At 39.2% G+C, this 22513-nt stretch overlaps 1 protein-coding gene across 9 annotated transcripts in view; it reads right to left on the minus strand.

Annotated features, from left to right (window-relative positions):
* Nucleotides 1-4947: 4947 nt before the first annotated feature.
* PTPRM (protein tyrosine phosphatase receptor type M) overlaps nucleotides 4948-22513 on the minus strand; it is a 450209-nt gene continuing 432643 nt past the window's right edge. For all 9 annotated transcript variants that reach the window (XM_042870343.1, XM_042870338.1, XM_042870337.1 and 6 more), the window contains 9 exons: nucleotides 21663-21817; nucleotides 21314-21449; nucleotides 20600-20749; nucleotides 19956-20129; nucleotides 17821-17952; nucleotides 14312-14437; nucleotides 12163-12326; nucleotides 9911-10046; nucleotides 4948-5844 (listed from right to left, as the gene is read on the minus strand). In XM_042870343.1, coding sequence (XP_042726277.1) covers nucleotides 5791-5844; nucleotides 9911-10046; nucleotides 12163-12326; nucleotides 14312-14437; nucleotides 17821-17952; nucleotides 19956-20129; nucleotides 20600-20749; nucleotides 21314-21449; nucleotides 21663-21817 — 1227 coding nt within the window. In that variant the 3' untranslated portion in view covers nucleotides 4948-5790. The remainder of the gene's footprint in view (nucleotides 5845-9910; nucleotides 10047-12162; nucleotides 12327-14311; nucleotides 14438-17820; nucleotides 17953-19955; nucleotides 20130-20599; nucleotides 20750-21313; nucleotides 21450-21662; nucleotides 21818-22513) is intronic.

Genomic DNA, 22513 nt, shown 5'->3' on the forward strand with positions numbered 1-22513 from the left:
TTTGTAAGACAGGGAGTTTTGATGGCATGTACCCTGGCATAGCAGCAGTAGCAGTGTATGTCTAGCATGAATGATAGTTCTTCTTTAATTGTGGCCTTTGAACAAAACTTCTCACACACAAAAAAATTACTGGAAATATCAGGACTGTAGAGATACAATTAAAAATCCTCCAGTTGCTACTGAAAACACAACAGGAGGAGAGTTGCTTTGAAAAGGCTGTCAGTGAACATGAGATATTCATCTCCCCTGGTACTTTCCTTAGACAAGCTACAGCAAGCAGCTCACACTCCTCATTGTCAAAGTACATTTCTTCTGTGCTTTTGTGCACAGAGTGTTATGCACAGACTTAGAAAAAAACATGCAGAAATCCCAATCTCTGCATGCCTCATATTCCCTTTCTACCTTTACCCAGAGAGAGTGTAGTTTCCTGCGATGACAAGACTGGAAGGGATGTGGACTGGAGGCTCATAATGGGTGTCAGATGTGATCCTGGAGTGAGAGCCAGGACAGTGGCAACCAAGAGCAAAGCATCTTCCAGGAAGGCTATAGAAATGCTATGCTTTGCTGGACAGTACAAGTTTGCAAGCAGTACAGCACCCCTCCTGCTCTGCCTGGCCTAGCACTGAGGAGCTGCAGAGATGCTTAGAGGTGAGGATGTGGAAGGTGAGCAGTGACTGTTGGCAGAGAACAGGCAGCACTGCGTTGGCATGGAGCAAGCTGCCTCCTGTGAGCAGCCTTGGACCTCTCCCACAGGCAGCATAGGGATGACCAGGGCAATAAATTCATGTGAATATGTGATTTCACTATATAGATAAGGTCAAGGCTAGAGAAAACAAATAAGCAAATAACAGAAAAGGAGATCCTACAGAAATCACATTATTTTTAGCATGGTCTGTTGGGTTTTTATTTCTTGTCACAAATGTGACAACAGTTATTGGCTTCACAGAATCACAAAATCATGGAATTACTGAATCACCAGGGTTGGAAAGTACTTACAAGATCATCCAGTCCAACTGTCCTCATAGCACCAATAGTTTTCACTAAACTGTGTCCCTCAGTACAACATCTATATGGTTCTTGAACACCTCCAGGGTTGGTGACTCCACCACCTCCCTGGACAGCCCATTCCAGTGCCTGTCCGCTCTTATAGAGAAGTAGTATTTCCTGACATCCAACCTGAAACTCCCTTGGTGCAGCTTGAGGCCATTCCCTCTCATCCTATCACTAGTTACATGAGAGAATAGGCTGACCCCCAATTCACTACAACCTCCCTTCAGGTTTTTATAGAGATATGTATATAGGTCTCCTTAATGAATATCAAAACAACAGAGTTGAACTGTACAGTTTTTTGCTATTTCTAATTTTGTTTTTCTTTTAATACAGCTGAGTGTTTGGCAGTAAAATTCAGACATGAGCTGCACTATTTTTTCCAGACAAGGTTGATAAAACATACAGGTCACTCCAAGAGTAATGCTTCTTATTTATTTCCATGGAAACTACAAGGGATACAAAAAGCACAACAACACTATTTGATAGATCAAATTCTCAACTACAGAATATTATTTTTCAACACAGTCACCACCACTTGCTTATGCATTTTTGCCAGCAATGAACAAGAACCTGCATATCGCACTCAAAAAAATCTGTACCAGCAGAGGTGACCCAGTTTCACAGCTGTTACAATGACATTATTACTAGGAAAATGTTGCCCATGCAGTACATCTTTCATTGGCCTACACAGATGAAATTCAAAAGGCAACAGATCCAGATGATATGTTGAGTGTGGTAGGACAGTCCAACCAAGACTGCCAGTGTGCTCCACAGTCTTCAAACTGGCATGAAGTCTGGTGTTATCGTGCCGCAAAAGAATGGTTGTCTTCTCCTCTGAAAGTTTGAGCCTTTGGCTTAATCAGTGCTGTGACACAGCAGTCAGAGTTGATGGTTTATCTAGTTTCAAGGAAATCCAGAAGAATCACCCCTTTGCTATCCCAAAATACAGGGCACATCACTTTACTGGCTTAGGGCTGTGTCTCGAACTTTTTCTTCAGTGGGGAATTCACACATCATCATTCCATGGATTGCCATTTTGACTCCAGCTCATTGTGGTGACACTACATCTTGTCACTGGTAAATGATGTGACCTAGAAAACTGTCACCTTCAGCCTCACATTTGTTCTACAGGTCCTGACAAACTTTCTTACAGTGTTGTTTTTGTTCCTGTGCAAGTACCTGAGGGACCTACCTGTTGCAGATGTTGCAGTATTCCAACACTGAGACCATTGTTTCCAATGCATTGAAGCTCTGTTATTTAGCTCTGCACACAGTTCCATGCTCCTAATCTGCCATTTAATGTGGATGAGCTGATTGAGAAATTCTTCATTTCATGATGTGACAGCTGTGCATGGCCATCAGGAATGTGGCTTGTCTTTCAAGTCACTGTGACAACTGCTGTGATGACACCCACCTCCTCACTGTGCTTACACCCACTATTTGGTCTCCATAAACATTCAGCAAGCTTTGATGAATGTCAATAGGAACAATTTTTTTCCACGTGAAGGAATTCAATGACACATCTTTTCTTCATCTGCACTTCCACGTCAGATGCCATTCTATCAGATTGCCCTGCTGCTGCCATCTGTCACATGGCAACAAAATGTAACAATATTGGTGGGAAGGTCCATCCTGTACTACCATACCACTAACATCTGCCTTCGATGTTGTGGGTCAACATAACAAAATAGGAGGCTGAGCATGTACAGCTGTGTGGTAAGGCATATTTTACTGTGAATCCTATTTTCTATTCTTTGTTTTCAAATTTTACTGTACACAGTCCTTAAGCTTTGCATTAGTACTCTATGAAACTATTTGGACAGTCATTGACTCATTTTGCTGATGAAGAAGCCCAGGAAGGTGCAAGGAGCACTGCTGCTAAAAAGATAGAGATACCTGAATGTCATATCCTCTCCCCATCAGCACTGCTGCTTTTTCAGAAGAACTTAACAAAAATCAACCACCTCAAGTCCTGGACAGATGATGGACTGGGTAATGCATACGGCCAACCATTTGAAGTGTTTATTCATTTATGTGCCACTTATATACCAGGGATTGAAGAAAACATCCTTCCTCTGTTCCTCACAAACTAGGATTGATGTTCTTCGTACGTTTGTTTGGACTAGTGATTTCATAATGTACCACTAAAAAGGGAAGTTGGTTTATGAACACCTGAAATGGCTGTCACTGTAGTTTTCTTTCTTTTGCTTCCTCTGCAATAATATCCTCCAGGTAACCTTCAGAAGCTCCATGCTACTTCTTGAATATCTGCCCTCCATGTTAACCTCTTCTTTCTCCTCCTTTCTTATTCCTTACTTTTTCTCTACCCCTGGCTCCTGAAGACCTCATCTTGCTTTTTTTTTTTTTTTTTTCCCATTTTTTTTTTTTTTTTTTTTTTTTTTTCTTCTTGCCAAAATACTTCACCTAAACCTGGATTTTTGTAATTCATATTAATAACTGTAGTAGGAGGGTGAAGACACAAAGTGACTTACTATTTTCCTGAGCTGGCTCCCATTTGAAGGCACTGAAGTTCAGAGTGGTTTGACTATGCCTGTGCCAGAAGAAGAACAAAAAAATCAGTGATATCATCAGTAAAGAAATTAAAAACCTGTAGAACTCTCTTCTGTCATCTTTAACCCCTCATTCCCCAAGACCTACCTGTGGCAAAGCAAATCTTGAAGAGTGCAACATCTCAAATAATAGTGGCAGTTTCTGTCCTTGGGAGATTGCCAAAATTCTTGCTGCATTTCAAGAAATCTTGCTCAAGTTTGGGATCATGTTGCCTATGTCACTTTCAGTCTCAGCACTTCTTCAGCATGCTTAGCTGCCTTAAAGTTCTTTGAACCATCAGGTAATATTAGACACATGTATGCATATTTCAATGACTAGATACTGGAAATAAATTTTTTAGTAATCTTTAATAATTACAGAGAACTGTGCTTGGCTGGTATACCGGGTCTGTCAAACTGCTTGGAGGAATACAATATTTGAGGTTTCCACGTGAATCAGAGCGTATCCTGCAATGGGCTGTAGTGCTACAAGGCTCACCCAAGCACAGCCATTATTCTAGGAGCTGGGGTTGTTTTTCCTAAGTTCTTCAGTACTTCTCTGCAGTTTACAGCAATGGCCTGTAGCTGTCAGCTACATTTTAAAGCAATTTTCTTGTAAAATAGATGCTTTCCAGCTGCAGAGGAAGCCAGTCCTCATGTCTTCAGATCTGAATTTTGCAGTGATTTGGAACTGGCACTTGACAAGCTTTGTATCATTCTATCCAGGCTGGATACCTCTTAGATTTAAAGGCTCTCAAAACATTTTGACTTTGATACACTTATATCGATACTGTCCCCATCCCAGATGGCTCGCATATTAAAATAATCTTTTTAAGAGCTGAAATACTGAGCAGTCTGCAACCTCCTTGCTCTGGGTTTCCATACAGCTCTGGAAGGCTTCAGTACTGAGCAGTTGCTCTGCCTGCAGTGTCTCCTTGGTACTGCTGGGTGAGAGAGAAAGATCTGGAATCCCAAAGGACAGTGCAGCAAGCCATTGCTGGTTCAGTCCTCTTTGCTGCTGTGCTTCTTGCACTGCATCCATGAAAGTGAGGCGTAACACGCCTCTGTGACAAGACTGAGTGCTGAGTACTGCATGCCAAACCAACATCAGCTCTTCTTCACCGAGCAGCAGAACTTTCAGGTTTTCCATTTGTGTATGTGTATCTTAATTCATCTAACTCACCTCTTCTTTTTATACAGTGGCATGACACATCCTTCTTCCTATTGGCTGGATCAAAACTAGATCACACAAAAAGATGCTTTGGAGTAGCTCAGTATTCAGAGGAATTAAAGTCAAAAGAGATTTACTGGAAGGCACTCAGATGCCAAGAGGTATTAAATAGCAAGATTTTATCATGTATAATCATTTATTGAGCTGAGAATCCATACAAGGTAAACAAATGTTTACACTATCATACAGTAAGCATTTCCAGGGCTTAATAAAAATGATTGTCACTCACTGTGCTTCACAAAAAAATTCATTTTAATGAATAAATAATTTGATGAAATCAAAAAATATTTACAATATAAACAAATGAAAAAGCTTTGGATATATTAATCTGAGCATCCTGTATTTTGCATTTGTCTAACTGCATTTCTACCAAGATTCTCTCTCTGAAATGGTACAAAGTGGATAGAAATTACAACTCAAAAAAGTTAACATGATTTGGTACATGTCTTTCCATTAGTTCAAATAAGCTACATATGATTCATTTATTATGCACGTGTTAGAATGCAAATATAACTAAAATCATATATTATCAAAATGCCAGATAGCATCCTCCACAGAACAGAAATGTACACTAGGCCATGACAATAACTGAGAATCACAGGCGACAAAATATAACGAAGAGTACAAATTCCTTCATAAGAATATAATTGTGCTCTCTTATTTACCAGAGGACTATGCTGCTTCACCACATCGATGGCTACATATGAATACAGTGTTCAACGACCGCCATGTGGTTTGGTGTACGCTCATATGGGTGTCAAGCAGCGGCATTAATAGTGGAAAATGGGCAGTGCAAGCAGTTTTATAAACATCTCTTTGGGCTCTTAAAAAGAGCCAGTTATACAAAGCAGTAGAAGCATAACACTGAGAAGTCTTCATCTCATTGACACAGATATCATGAAACGACTTGCTTTGTTTGTGGTGGTGGAGGGAGGAACAGTGTCTGCGCTGTTTATGCCATCAGCCAGAATTCAAGTATTCCAAAGCCACTTCATAGCAGAATTTATATTGATCCTGAAAAATCAAGACAACCACAGAGTCAATTATTGAAGGAACTTAATTAAGGGGATCAATATTTCTCTTCTGTTAAAATTATTTACAATCAGCTGTGGTCTATGGGAGCCAGTTTGCAAATCAAATTTATATTCGGATAAGAAAATCTTTACATTAACCAGACAATAGACACTACGCACACAGTAATTTACAGTACTGCTCCTATTAGTCGTGTAGTTAGCTGCTCTAATACACTTGTATGAGAAAAATTGACTACACATAAGTAAATTGACTTGCAGCCCTTTAGTCATCTGTCAAAATGCTCACACAGCGCTTTGGCAGAAATGCAGTTATTGAAGTTCGTCCATGGAAATGCTGATCTTAAAACAGACCCAACGTCTGATGCTTTTCAGTGCATAACTCCTATTTTCAAACAATCATAAAATCATTTGGCCCTTAAGGGCCATCTAGACCAACTGCCTTACAATGAACAGGGACACACCTACAGCAGATCAGGTTGCTCAGAGCCCCATCAAGCCTGACCTTGCATGTCTCCAGAGATGGGGCATCCACCACCTCTCTGGGCAACCTGTCAGAGGTGGTGGATGTTCTGTCCCTAGAGACATACCAGCATCTGAGCATCAAAATACTCAGATGCTCACTACATGTCAATGTGAAGTCTGCTCATTGTTCCTCCTCCTCTAGAGGCTCAAACCCTCACTGAAGTACTGTGGTCCCTCAGTACAGTATGACAGGAGACCAGGACAGATCTGAATTAATTGGACCTATTCACATTCATTTTCAGTTACTGGTGATGTGTATTTTAGGGTCCTAACAGCTCTTCTGCTACCCAGTCTAAGTTTCCAGGTACCAGTCCTGCACTTTAAACACAGAATTGCTATTTCCTTTTGCAATGGCTGGGAAGCTGGTCCAGATCCAGGGAAATCCCAGTTCGCATCGTGAGACGAACAGTCATGACTTTATCCTCTTCACATCTTAAGTGGCACAAAGAGGTCAGTGCTTTTGACTGACTCTCACCCACAGGGCAACTTTGAGGGATGTGATACTTTGGGACTTAACAATTTTGTGCTCACACTCATCCCTCTTCCTACTCGGAATATTTAGAGATGCTACAGGTATTTAAGTGAAATAAAAATGCTGAAAGAAATAGGTGTGGGTTCTTTGAATGCAAGTGTGTTCTAACAATTCACAATCACCATTTTATGACTATTTCTGCCACCAAGATGCCTCTCCCTATCACACACTTTAATCAATTAAAAATTTAGCTGAGCATGTAGGGAGATTACAAGTACATTCCAGATCTATTCTCCTTTTTATCGAAGAAAACATTATAAAGGTTTAAATCTAATGGCCTGTACTCATTATTTTTGGGTCACTTCTTAGCTGAAAAGTGAGGCCAACTTAAAATTTAAGAGGCCAAACAATATCACCGTGATCAAAAAGCCAGAAAAAGACAGTGACAATTTAGAAGTCCTTTTGTTGGGAGCTGCCACTTTAAAAGAAAACAAACCCTAAGTTTGTTCTATGTTGTCTAAGTCATGAATGAAACTCATGTTAGGCTTTAAGACCCTGCAGGGTTCCATAAACTGCTCGTGTCTTCTTCAGGATGAGAAAAGATAAAAAAAGAAAGAAATATTATGCATTTTTTTTTTATATATTATGTACACTTATCCACTGCCATTTTTACACGCTTACTTTACGCTGATTTAGTGTGCTAGCAAAACTATCATTTTTATTAAACCTGTGTTAAAGAGTCATTTTTTATTATTTCCCACTGTGTTCACTCATGTGTGTCCTTAGTACATTTTTATTATTCATTTGATGACTAATATGAAAAGCTTATTTATGTTAGTTGGCTTCAGAGAGGAATACTGGTTTTTCTTTCTAGGATAACCACTGGTAGGTTCAATAACATTTCTAAGAAAATGGTTTGTACATGCTGTACATGCTGTAGCATGTACACGTCGCAACACCACGTATTGCCTTTCTATGTTGGCTGAACAATTTCATAGATTTTTCCACACTGAAAAGATGTGGCATTCAGATTTCTACACTTGCAGGAAAACCAATTGTTTCACTGAAATTAAGTGATGAATCTCGATGTATGGACTGCAAAGACCATCGTTCCTCTGATCATAAGGTACGTAACTGGTTTATATAAAGCAGTCTTGAAGCTGTTTTTGTCAAATACTGTTTCAACCTTGAACATTTCCTCTCTTGTAACAGCATTTTACAGAAGTAGATGAAATTACCGTTCTCATTTTTCAGACAGGCAAACTGAGGCAGAGACACATAATAAAGGTCAAAAAGGAGGAAATCAGTAACAGACTCAGGAATAGAACGGAAGTGTCCACGTTCCCTTTTTACAAGGGAAAAATCAATGTGAAAATTCTCTTGAACCTTGCTAATTCAAGTTGTACTAATTCTTTTTTGTCAGTGGATTAAGAGATAATGGAAAAAATCCTGATCGTCCCCTACCTTAGTTTCTCTATTGGTAAAATACGAAAAACAATACTGCTCTCCTTCCTAAGTGCTTTGAAATGTCCTAGTGAAAAAACCTTACAAAGGCTTCTCAGTACCATTCAAACATTCTCAGACCTCCCCCAATTTACTAAGAGTTATTTTTATATTCTAAAATAATGCATCCAGCTTTTGATTAAAAACATTCTGTGCTGAAAAATGGAGACAGCTGCCTGACAAATCTATACCTGGGAACTGTCAAAAACAGGAATTTATAGAGAGCATTTTCTTCAACTGTACATCTTCACACTGGTAATTTTCTTTTTATTTCTATAAAATAGATGAAGAAGAGATCAGTGTGTTCTGTGGACTTAAGCTCTGGGAGAACCAAAAACAGCGGGCCTGCCAAGTCTCTATCCAAAACTATACTATCTGAAAGAAGAAGTAGACATTTATCTTAATATCTGGGAAATAAAAATGTATGGTTCTCAGCATGATGATTCTCCTCCTGAGAATACAAACCAGAAAAAGAGGAGCCAAATAAGCTGCTCCCTCCCACCTCTGTGAAAGTTTAATAGTTTCTTACTGTTACAAGATTCACAGTTTCACATTCCTGGCTTGTGGTCCCGCAGTGCTAGTTGTGAACTCCCTCTTTGCTTTGCACAGCTGGCAACATCTGGCTTTGTGCCATGAGCTTGGCTAGAACAGGGCCTAAGGGAAGGGTTGCGACTTTTTATAGAATCACAGAATGACTTGGGTTGGAAGGGATCTCAGAGCCCACTCAGCCCCAACTCTGTGCTGTGGGCAGGGCTGCCATCCAGCAGCTCAGCTGCCCAGGGCCCCATCCAACCTGGCCTTGAGCACCTCCAGGGATGGGCCACCACAGCTTCTCTGGGCAGCCCATTCTTTCTCAGGTAGCCTAAATGTGAGGGACCTGGGGAAAAAGTGTCTTTATGGCCCTGGTATGAGAACAGGATATCATGCTTCAGCCCTCTCTGAGTACAAAACTACATACTGGAGCATAAGAACTTGCTGCTTTAAGCTGTTCTGCAGCTCTTGTGGAGTAGCAGCTGGCACTTCAGCAATTCGCCATTACAAAAAAAACCCATAAAACACTCTAAGAAAATAATTGCACATGGCCCCTTGTTTCTGAACTTCTTTAATCTTTCTATGAGATAGAGCAACTATAATTAAATGCAATATTCTGGATGTCAAACTGAAATTCATGGCTTTGATAAATACTTGGCGATTAAGCTATTTATAATATATATAATTTGAAAATCTGGCATTTCATTTTACATAACTATTATTTCAACCCATGCAAGGGCTGCTCTCCACTTGGCTCAGCCTGCTAGAAAGGAAAATTAATAAGGATGTTCAGCTGAAAGTTTAAAACTCTTAAAAAATTCAAATGAACAGAGACAAAGTCTCATTGGGAAGAAAGCAGTGTAAAAATACTCTTACAAGTGAAGTGACTTCATTATCCCCTTTGAAAATGACTTGCTTGCTTTGTGAACAACTCCCACTGCAAATCTTGGAAATCTGACTGAATCTTCTGAGAAAAAGGAACATTTTCTATTTAGTGCAGCAGTTAAAAAGCTCGTACCAGAAGGTCCACCATGTTAGGCTTATTATTTCTCAGTGTCTTCACAGCATGGAATACATCAACAGCCCTCTGATGTTGAAGCATTTCACAAACAATACTGATTGCACAAAACGTCCCACTGCGGCCACCTCCATTCCTGTAAGAAAAGTAAAAAATAAATGGCTTGGTTACAAACTGACTATATTACAAGTTCTTACAGCGCCAGGAATGGCTACAGAAGGTATGAGTTCCACCAGGGAGAAACCAAAGAATACGAATGTGCCGGAAGGCGGCTGAACTCTGAGCTGAGTGCTGTTTTTAATTGGAATTAATGGGCTGAATGATCTCAAACCTATCATCCAACATCCAGGAGGCTGGAAGCCTGAAGGGAACTGAGTGGCTGAGTTTTGTGCCACTCTCTTTAGTGAAGTTTTGAGGCAGCATGAAGGGAATGTTAAAATGAGGACAAGGTACTTTTAGATTGAATTTAATACCCTTTTGCACTATAAACGCACAAGGATGTAATATCAGGCTAGAAACATTATAGAGAAAGAGGATCTTTTAAGGTTTTTTTAATTGCTGATCCTGGCTCCTTCTTCCTGTACCCAAAGGTGTTTCAGAATAACAACAGAAATGGTGTCTAATTTGCTTACAAGCCATTTGGCTGTGCTTTTAGCATGGCCCAAGGTGGGACTGCAATATTCTGGTGACTGATATTCCCGCCCTGCAGCAGCAGACACAGGGACTGGCTGCACTCTAACAGCTGCTTCTGGAAGTGACTGCATTCCTCTTCCACCCACAGCATCAGAGAACAAGAACCCAAAGAGAAACCCAACGAAGATACTGGGCACAAATGCTCATTCGCGTGATCAAATACAGCCTTTAATAATACTTTATGCCTAGTTAATCTTTAGGAGAATCTCTTTCTTGCTGGAAACACTACTATTTCTATAGCTATCCTAATCAGAATATTTAGGCTGCAATTCACCAAAAATAATAAACCTTACTAATTACCAAAGTGTAGCCTAGATAGGTAGCTGGTCTTTCAAACCAGCTTTGCAAATGGTTGATTTTCAAAGGAAACTACAATGTCTCACAACTGTCACATCCCAGCAGTATGAAAAGAATGCTCTCTGCTGCCAAAACATTGCCTGATATTGTAGAACTCTTTGAGAATTTTAATTAAAATAAAGTCATTTAAAAGGATTATATTAGAGCTTTTTCTTTCTTTACTGCCTGGAAGTGACGCATGTGTGATGTTGTACAACTATTTAATATCATCAGCCACCTCAGAGATAACAGTAATTTGCACTTCAAAAGGGTCTTTTCAGCTAAAGATCTCAAAACATTAATTAATCACACTGCACAATGCTCCTTTGATGAAAGTATTATTATCCCCATTCTACAGATGGGGAAACTGAAGAGCAATGACTTGTTCAAGGTCAGTGATAGTAGGAATTATTAATGTACTTTCCTCCATCGTTGTAATATTGATTAACTGCAAACCAAAATTCAGGAAGTTATTGTCTACTCTTGGTTTCCAACTTCTGAAAGCATCTTAGCATATGCTTTTCACATGAACATATCCTTATCCATCATTGTAACATCTTTAAGTAGATCTCCAGAAGGAGAGGGATACAATTTCAGGCATGAATATTTAATCTCAGAAGACCAACCAATGCTGAGAACAAGTAGTATGTACATGTATTAAGCCATATCAAAAGGCAGGATGGTGGATGAGAGCCTGTACCCGTGGAACACAAAGTCACCAGAGGACAAAAATATGTATCATTGTGAAAGAAAGGCAAGACAGTCAAAGGGCCATCATAACTGTTCTACCAGACCATTTTTTCTTCCATGACTTCTGGAAGAGGAATACTTCCCTACAGTATTATTCATTTCTACCGTTAATGAACTGTAGATGGCACTGAATAGAAATAAAAAGTGCATTGTCCTGAAGGTACAGTTTTGATTGTTTTTGACAGTTTTGAACAAATATGCACCTTTTTCATTTGAAAATGTCACTTGAAATCTTTCTATAATATAGAGTTTTACCCATCATCTTTTCACAGGTGTCTACCAAGGGACAGAGTGGGAAACTCATGAATCTACATAAAAAAAAAACATACGATTTCTTGTGTCTTCAGAGCTTTTAAATGAGCAGCTGTATTATTTATTCAGATCCTGTACCTCTTCACCTTCTCATGAATCTTTAAAAACGTGGCACAAATACTAGGATAACAGTATTCTTCTCACTGGTCCCTAGTACTTACAAGCAATGGACAACTGTGCGTCCCTCTCCCCCGTTGTACTCCTCCTGCCACTTCTCCACCTGGCGGATGAGCTTCAAGAACGAGCGTTTGGAAACTGGCGTGTCCCTGTACATGGGCCATCCCAGGAACTGGAACTGCTGCACCATCCGATAGCCGTCCTGGGGCTACAGGCATTCAGGAAATGAGCAGGAAAAGAAGGAACAGCATTGTTTATGGTCTATTCAAATGGTGCGTAACTTAGATATTTGCATCAGCGAGGAAAGTTGTTTGGGCAAATCACCACTGACAAACTACTAATGCAATTTCAATTGCCCGTAAGGAGTTATGACTTTTAATTTCCAACCGAGCTATTAGGACAAGAGGTTTTAAATAGAGGGTATACAAACAGACTAGAAGAGAGCAATGGTACAGCAGCAGGATCAAACAAACAATTAATTAATATCATAGTAGAGAAGTTGCAGTAGAATTATGTAAGCATTTCAGCACTTTGAGAAACATTTGCACTCTTCTGTCTTTTTTACAAGAAAGGTCAAAACCTCTCAAGATAGTTTGAAGCGGAAAAATGTTTTAAAAACCAAATGAAACCCTCAGATTTTTCCTGCTTATAAAAAACAAACTAAATTTTACTTTACTGTGTGCTACTGAAGCAGTCAGAACCCCTCTGGTGAGATGTTACTGAACAGTTGCTTTATGGTGATTTAAAATAAAAAAAGGAGCACAGAACAAGTGTTAGTGGCAGAAAATTACAGTCCTTTGAAAAGGGCATAATAAACACACAGATGAAAACTGGTTTTGTAGTTTAGGATTTGTCATTTTCACTTCTGGCAAAGTGAATGCATTTTAGTACCACTTTGAAAATGAGCAATGTGCAGAAATGTTGATGTTACCAGTTTTGCTCTAGAGTAAGAGGTAATAGAGAGGATGTAAGATTAACAAGGTAAGGGAATAAACCAAGCATTAGATATGTTCTTCAATGGGTTTTTGTCTGCTTTATGTCAAATTTGGACTCCACTACTTTCCTGCCTGGTTTCTTTCAATTGCATGCCCCATCTCCCCAAATGGCATCAGCCAGACCCAGCTTCTGCTACAGCTCCCGTTAACACTCTTGGAGACTGTGGTATTATGTTGCCAAATTTTCTGGGAATGCAAGACCTTTGTCATACAAAAGTAGTACCTTTAAGCTTACAGTCTACTCCCCTGTTTGCATGGGAGCATCCCAGGCAGTGTTCGGGGGGCCTTCCTCTCACTGTTCTGACAGCTACTGGACTCCATGGCAGCTCCTGACTTTTTAACAGAGAGTGTTTCTTACTCCTAGATGTAGTTCTTCAGGGAACAGTACCAGTCCACTGCAAAAGCTCTCTCCATCTGGATGGGAAGAGATGCCTGGTCTGTGGCTGAATCCTTTTTCCGCTCAGCTTTAAATTGATGCCTAATTTAGTCTTCTGTCAACTTTATAGTAGCATAAAAGCTGGATACGAGATCGTACTTGTCCCTGTGAAATGCTTACATCTATTATGAAGTGTGATTAGTGGGATAAGATCTGCACTAAAAGCCTGGGCCTGGTATTGAAAAACATGCCTAGTGTTGCATGATGCAGGATAATAAACATATAAGATGGCTAATTTAAAACTCTTAAATTAAAACTGCACTGATATCACCATTTTGTGGCTACCAGATAACCAAATAAATTGCATTTATTTCATTTGTATTTAATGCACTTGAGATACGCATTACAAGATTTTTCAATTGCACACACAAGACTTTTTTCTCAATGATTACTGTGTGATCCATTATTCGCTCATGCTCTCAACTCTTTCAGGTTGGATATCAGGAAAAAATTCTTCTCAGAAAGAGCAGTGAGGCAGTGGCACAGGCTGCCTGGGGAGGTGGTAGAGTCACCATCCCTGGAGGTGTTCAAACCATGTGGATGTGGCACTGAGGGACGTGGTTAGTGGGCATGGTTGGGATGGATTCATGGTTGTTGGACTGGATGATCTTAGAAGTCTTTCTCAACCTTAATGATTCTATGATTCTACAAATAGGCTGAATAATGAGAATAGCTTTATGTGAGTTTAACTTTTTTTTTTGCGACTGGGATAGAGTCAGCTGAATCACTGAGGCAGAACTGTCTTGTGAGTAAAATCCTTACTCTGGCTGCATTGTAAATTCGGAATATCCGGCTGATGATGTCTTCTTCTAAATCAGCTGATACAAACTCCACCTGAATAGGACCATGTCGGTGTACTCCGTTTTCTGGCCAGTACTGAGGACACAACTACAAATACAAAAAACACATATAATTACTTTTAATTTAATGTTGCCTCAGTATATTTTTTAAGATATATTGTGCTACTTTTATTGCAGACATTCTTACACAGTTTCTATATGAAATATACTGTCCTTCACTATTTTCAAGCTCTGATTTTACCTGAGCAGACCAAATTTCAACAAATGCCTTTTTACTTTGCTGAACATGTTATTGCTTGCTGCTCTGCTTGCCATTTGGAGAAATGTATTTCTGACGCTCAGCATCAATTCTACAATATGGTATGACAAGACAAGGGGATGCTGTCAAATATTAGCAGATCTTGGAGAAAGTACAAAGCCTAACACCAAAGGCCTGGTATCTTCAACTGTCTGAAAAAAGTTGATAATAATTCAAACTACATCAAAATGTGGGCTCTATGCTATAAGTCTCAAAATTCAGGATCTCACTTTCACATCTGTCTCATCTGTGAGTGGCAATATTGGCATTACGTATGTACATATTATATATGTAATAATATGTATATTATTACTTTTGTTCCAAAAGTAATGCTTCCTATTTATTTCCATGGAAATTATAACAGGTACAAAGAGCACAATAACACTATCTGACAGCAAATTCTCAGCTACAAAACATTATTTTTCAACACAATTACCATCATAAGCTTTGCATTTTTGCCAGCGATGAACAAGAGCCTGCATGCCATGCTCATCAAAATCTACACCAGCAGAGGTGACCCACTGTCACTGTTGTCACTGCTGAAATGGACCACTCGACACCTTACTGAGTTCACACCCACTGTGATGTGAGTAGGAGGCATTACTTTCAGAGCAGCCCTCATATATTACAGCAGCATTGTTTTACATTTTCAGCAACTGCTTAATTGCATCTTACGAACACCACTTGGAAACAGTACTTATCCTTTAGTGCTCAGATAACATTACTTCCAGGTATCTAAAGATCACAAAGCAGCATTAGCATTATCCTGCAGTTTTACTGTCTAATAAAACCATTATGGCTCCGTCCTGGAACCCATTATCCTCTCTCTTTTAAAGATTAAAACAACACTTTGCTTGGAGATATTTGAAGCTACACTTTGCTTATCAATTTCTTCCATAAAAACCCTAATGATTTATTTTTAGGGACACCTAGAGTAGTTCAAGCAGACAGCTTTTGCAAGCATTCACCACAATTAAGCATGAACTCATGAAATTTTGTTTGCTTGCAGAACCATTGATCTCATATTTGGAACTTTATTTCATTTGGTAGAACAGCTGTGGTCCTCATTCTGCTGCATTGCTGTTGGTGATCCAGAGCAGAGTTGACAAATCACATCTCCTCCAGATGTTGTTTTGCATTTCTTGTAACACTTATTCCTCAAAAAAGCCATTTGGAGATGACTACATTTTAGGAAAACATAATCATTTACTACATCAATTAAAAAGAGAACAGAGTCTGATTTGCTGGGGTTCACTTTAACAAGTAAAGAACAGAATTTTCAAGTAGGAAAATATATTTTAATTTATTTTAAATCCCCACATGATTCAGTCTGCTGAGCAAATTGCTTTCCAAATATTGCCTAAATCTTACACATTTCTTTTATTATGAAATACACCAGTGTGCAGGATAGCAGAATACAATACTGACATGCATGCAACTAATGCAAATGCCAGCGCTCAGATCACTGAATGTATGCACAATTCAGTATGTGTCTTTCAAATACACAGCAATACTGTTCAAACAGATCTTTGAAAAATGCTTAGATGATAATAAACAGAGCTGTTTGCCAGAGCTGTTTTTGGAAGCCAAGATTTTCAAGTTCTAAAGAAATCCAAAAGCATTTAGGTCTGAGCATTTTGCATGCGTGTGATGCCAGCGACTCTCTTTAAGTCAGAGACACTTTGAAAGGCTGAATTTCATTTCCCAACAGAGTGCAACCATCCAGATGAATTGTAATATCTAAACAGAAATGTAAACACTTCATATATACATAAATAATAATGATAACGGTAATTATTAATAGATCTGAATGTAATGTGTGTTTTTAATAAACTCTGCCCTCTCTCCACTCCTGTTTGCTCTGAGGGTTTTCAGATTTATTCCTAATGAAAAGATTTTTACTCACATTAGAGGGAAAAGGTTTAACATGCTGCAGAGGCAGGTGTATTAACTGCATATCCCAATAGCTTTTAAAAGCCTGTGAGGCTAAAAAATGCTTGAAATAGCTGTGCACTATTGTAAATTCAAAACACAGCCCACAAATTAAAAGAACTCTGTTCACCAGTCCCTTGCAGTCTGACTCCCTTGAGTCCTTCCTTATTCACTCAGAAACTAATCTTAGACTCATGAATAAAAGTTTTGTCTTTCATTTCTATTTTTCTCCCTGTAGACAGTGAAGTCTTTAAAACAGTGTGTGGAATTCCTACACACTACACGTGAAACACCAACCTGATGATTAGTATGTTTTTAAAACAAATTCTTCATGTTAAAATGAAATGAAATATTTTTCAAGGTATGAAAAATATTCAAGAGACCTAAAAGATTCTTGATCATATAAAGAACAAAAATGACAAGCAATCTGCTGTAAAAAAATAAAAATTGATCTTATCTTTTCCAGTAATTAGCAAATATTAAGGATCCAGATTACCACCACTTTATTCCAGCAGAGGGTTGGTGCATTGCATTGAAGACAAGGAAATGATCCCTGTACAAAAACCTGGAATTGCACAATTGCAGGTCAGGCTCTGGGATGCTCAGTGATTAATGCTAGTGATTAAATTGCCAAGTCAGTATGTATGGTTTTCCACTTTTCTAAAGAACATGTACAGCATGCACAACTCTGTTGTAAGGTAATTACATTCATCTGTGTGTTCCTTTGTCCATGCTTAGTGTCTGATATTGTTCAGTTCTTATCTCCTAGCAATGCAATCTTGTGCCAAAGACGACACAGATTTTCAGGCTGGGAACACCCATCCCTGCATGCAGACCAAGGTCACTGACCTGCCCCATGCAAGTCAGTGAGGAGCTGTTGGCTTCTGCTTGTGACTTTTGGCCATGAGCATGCTTCAGACTTGAGTCAAAAATCTACAACCAAAAGGTTTTGGTTTTTAACAGCTCTTCTTAGAGTATGCTTTTCCATCAGAATAAATTATGGTTGCATACACTTATGTGTGTGGGCATTAACATTTTGGTGGAGAAGCTGCTGATGCTCTGATTTATTCCTCCTTCCCTATGTGTATCCGCAAGCTACAAATCAATTTTTTAATGTGTTAGTATTTAATGTTGTTTTATACAACTAATTACATCCTAAAGCTGTTCTGTTCTGAAACACACACGTGCTGCGATGCTGAGACACTGGCATTTCTCTGTGAAATAGAAGCGTTTGGACTTACTTGGGCTGGATCCACATCATTCAGCATAACTATTGAAGTGCAGTGATAATCTAGGACCAGCCTCCAGAAATCTTTGACAGTATTTGGCAAGGGATGCTGCGTAACTATAAAGGCTGATGGTTGCTTGTAGCTCTGCAAAGAAATAAGAAGAGATGGTTAGAGAAGAATGGTAAGAGAAAAAAACTCACTTAGTAGAATGCCAGCAATAGTCTCAAACTTCAGGACTGAAAACATTATTTCTATTTTCCGTATCGTTTATATGCTATTTTCAGCTCTTTTCTGAGATTTTATATGCTTGAAAATTAATAAACTGAATATAACTTCTGGTGATGTTATATTTCTGAAACTTATTTCATGCCTCAGGCATAGGATAAAATCATCTGAGGTTTTCCCTCCAATGCAACTCCTACAAAATTTTGAGCAACAATTTTGTTTTGAGCTGCTAATGGACAGATTAATCTTGGCCACCTGCACTGAGCTGTTGATTTGAATTATTCCTATGGAAGGAAGCATCTACTTATTTTTTCAGAAACAGTGTTCAAATTATGGTCTATCTGACAGAAAGGAAGATATCTAGGGGATACATTTCGACTTTTTTTTTTTTCTTTTTTTTTTTCAGTCAGAGCGAATTGCTAGCGATGCTGTTTGTGAAACAGTTGCATTGTGAATCCTGTACTCGCATTTTCATGTCTGTCCTCCTGAGTGTTACAGGCCAGCGTGGCCATCCTGGGGCAAATGTTGGCAGGGGCTGTCCTTGCCTCCAAAGGAGGGCAGAAAGGCCTCTACACGCCTTCAGTGACCAGACATTGAATAATGAAAACTGTGCTGGCTGGCCCTTTTTCTTGAAGTGAGCTTATTTAAATGTGAGGTGATCCAACTGCATCTCAGCCAGAGGTGCAGTATTCTCACAGAGATTCAGCACCTTGCCTGTGAGACTGAAAGTTCAGAGAGAAGAACAAATGCCTGCTCTTGTCCTTTAGTGAAGGGATACTGCATGTGTTTTGGATGGAAAGTGAGCCTTGGAGCCTTTGGCCCAGATATGCTTTTGGAATCAGCTTGTTGTTTCAAGAATGAAGCATTTTCAAAGTGTTTCAAGAATCGAGTGTTTTCAAAGCAAATACTGAGGCAGTACTTAATTTGCAGAACAAAACCACACTGAACGCTCCACTAAGACCACGTAATGGCAAGATCGTAAATTGCAGATCAAGGAAGCACTATTCTAATATGAGTGCATATAACAGACTTACGGTGAGAACCAAGAGAAGTCACTTAAACTGTTGCCCTCAGTTCCTCTACATAGATCAATAAAAAGATAATACGCTTTTATTTTCACAGGAGAGTTTTGAACTTAGGCTCATTTTAGGAAAACACTGAGAACTTCGAAGGAAAAAAAATGCAACAACTGCTATAAACTGTTGTTACTCTAGCTTCACTTTTCAAAAAGGCCATTTACAATGTATTCATTCTTTTCTAACCTCTGCTTTCATGTTGTTTATGTGTGTGTGACAACCGTAATTACTATAGCTCTAAATTGTCAAAGATGGGCTATAAATATCTACACTCTGAAGGAGGTTTAAGTGTCTTTTTACTGATACTCTATTAGCAGGATTAGAATTACTCGAGATGCATTAGGAAAAAAATGCAAACACGCATGAAGAGGAACCATTCATTCATACAGAAATAAACAGAAAGACTGAAGTAATGGCTTGTGTATTATCTTGTGCTGACAGACAATTCTTTTTTTTTGTTAATTACTTCTTCAATTAGAAACAAAGGGAACTGAAATATTGCTGCAAACTGTATTATCCCATTTAACTGTCTTAGTGTCTTAATAGGTAACTAATTTTTTCCTAGGCCAGATGGTTAAAAATTCAAGCACTAGGGAGAAATCTAGATGCATTTAATTTATCAAAACTCCCTGACTTGCTCTCTAAGTATGGCTTTGGAACCTTGGCTTTGACATAACATATGTGTGATCCTAAATGTACTTGGGAGCTTAAAGATTTTGTGCCATGTTTTTGGAAAACAAGCTAGAAAGATTTCAGCCTTGTGCTGACTCCACTTTCTGGCACTGCTCAGTCTGGAGAGCTCCTTATTCCCTTTTTATTATTAACGATGTGGAGGAGACGACTTACATCCATCAGTGCAGCATTAATGTAGTTGCTGCTCTCCCCATCTATCGTTATGAGGAAAGGCAGGCATCTGTCTGGAGGCAAGACATCCATACAGCGATTCTTTTCATGATTTCGTGGTAAAAGTGCTATACTGCAGTCTTCCACACGCAGCGTCGGAGTCACCATATTTAACGTCTGTTCAAAAAGAGTAAACAACACAACAGAGAAATTAACACAGCAGTGAAAGCATCCCAAAATATTTAAGAATAGATCAAGTCACCAATCAGTTTCAGCAGGAGTCAAAATGAAGACAAATGAGAACAAATCACAGTCAGCGGGGTTTGGAAGCAAGAATCCTGGAAGCAAACATATCTGAAAAACAACCTCAAAGACAAATGCAGACTAACCAGTTTTCTGGAGCAAGGACAGCACAGGGAATTGACATACATCCTTGGAGTGCAAAGAAGATTTTACTACTACCCCATTGTTTTCTCTGTTGATTTAGTATAACTCAATAGCATTTAGTGACAGGTTATACTCTTTTTTTTCAGTCTTTCATTCCCCAGGGCTGGCCCCAGATTCACATGGTTATAAGCCAGCACTTAATTAGAAGCCTTTGTATAGCTGAATTGTATAGCTTCTAGGTATGGCTAACCACAACTTACCCTAAATTCCTCTTTGATCTGGCTGGAGTTAGTTTGAGGATCCAATTTATTCATTTCATAGTAAGCAGACCTAACTTGAGAAGCTGGAATAGAAGTGTCTCCACAAAGACAGGCTTCCAGGATAGCATCATGGATAAATACATACTGTTCCTGGTAAAGCAATAAAAATAATTACTGACAGAGAGTACATACTATTAGTAACTTGGTAAATAAATAATAACGACTAATATGGTTAGCCTATTAGTTCTCACGAGCTTTACACACACTGAAGAAAGAATAGATGGAACAACTGCAGTTCACAAAACTTCATGCCATTCATTTAGAAAAGAATATAGAAGGATTGACTGAAACTAGTTACAATTACAAAAAGAAATACAGTATGTCATAAAACTATGACTGTTCCTGTTTTTCTCATTCCTTTGCATGGTTCTGTTGAAGTTATAGCGTAAGTAAGCTTCAACAAGATGCACTGCAGAATGAATGCTCTCTAAAGAGGAAACACTCAAAAGGTTTTTTTTAATCAAACCATTGCAGCATAACAGTGGCCTTGTTTGGGCAATGGCTCTACAAGCTTCTGTGTGGATTATTTTCCTGCATGTCACTGAATAAACTACCTCCTGGATAGGGCTTATAGCAAAGGGCTCTAGTTTTATGGGCCAGAATAATACTTTTCATTGCAAAGCATAAGGCAGTAAACCAGAAGATTAACAATACCTCTGTCTGCACCATGTTAACTCTCCGAGATCGAAGCTCTCGCACACAATTGTATATGTCTACAACACCTTCTCTTTCTGCCATATCTAGCATGATGTCAATAACGATGAAGCACCCGGTTCTGCCAGCGCCAGCACTGAAGTAAAATTAGAGCACAGTTAATATCCATCAGTTCATTGGAAAATGTAAAGCTCCGGAATCAATTTAGCCAATATTTTGTATGTCAGGTAAAAAGTTATTGTGATCAGAGTGGCTTCACCAACTTTTGGGGATTACATGGGATATGAGAAGCAGAAGTATGTTCTGAGTTCAGTGGACCACACAGCAGAGGGATTTATGTTCTGCCTACCTGCAGTGAACCACCAGAGGTCCAGCGTTTGGCGGGCTCTTGGACTTGACCTGCCGTACAAATCCCAGCAGGCCTGTCGCATGGTATGGCACGCCGTGGTCTGGCCAACCAGTGAAATGAAACTGACGAATTTCTCGAATCTCATGAGCACCTCTCTGTTCAAAAGGCCAGGGTTGAAAACGAAAAACAAGGTGGAATATGACAGAAATTGGACAAGAAACATCATAAGAATGTAGCTCTTAAAAGCTTGAGCTCTGCTGAGAAACATCCACCCCCTGCCAACAATCATATCTGGACAAGACTGCTGGAGACCTTTCTGATAGCTGGAGAGCAAGTTCACAGATCATGTATCAACCGATTTCAAAGCCTTACAAGAATATACAGTGATTTAGCACTCAGTTGTTTTAGAAATGTCTAGCAACAAGATAGAGACTCATCTCCATACATAAGCACTAGGTTGCTTTGATGACTGTAACCCTAAGAAGCAGATCATGATCAACAAACAGGTCAATGGCAAGGCCACGAACATTTAGCACTGATGAATTTGTTCCCCGACTACTTTCCACAGGAGATTTGCTGCTGACTTCCAGGGACTAGAATTTCAGCATAATTTTCCTTATCATTTGTCTCCTTCATTGGTCTGAAAGAAACAGCTGAATAGTAATGAAAGCCTTTTTGCACCTCCTGTTGTAGGGGCTGTATGTGTAGACCTCTGCATGCCTACCCTTTGAGTGATTTACCACAGTCTGCAAGGACATGGATATGGTGAGACAGGTATGAATGAGCCAACCGTATAAATAATTTCCCATGTGAATTTCTGGAGCAGTCTGGATATTAAAGGTGTGTATGCG

Source organism: Lagopus leucura, unplaced genomic scaffold, assembly GCF_019238085.1.
Source record: "Lagopus leucura isolate 7727_CA_CO unplaced genomic scaffold, USGS_WTPT01 Super-Scaffold_100002, whole genome shotgun sequence".
NCBI classification, from domain to species: domain Eukaryota; kingdom Metazoa; phylum Chordata; class Aves; order Galliformes; family Phasianidae; genus Lagopus; species Lagopus leucura.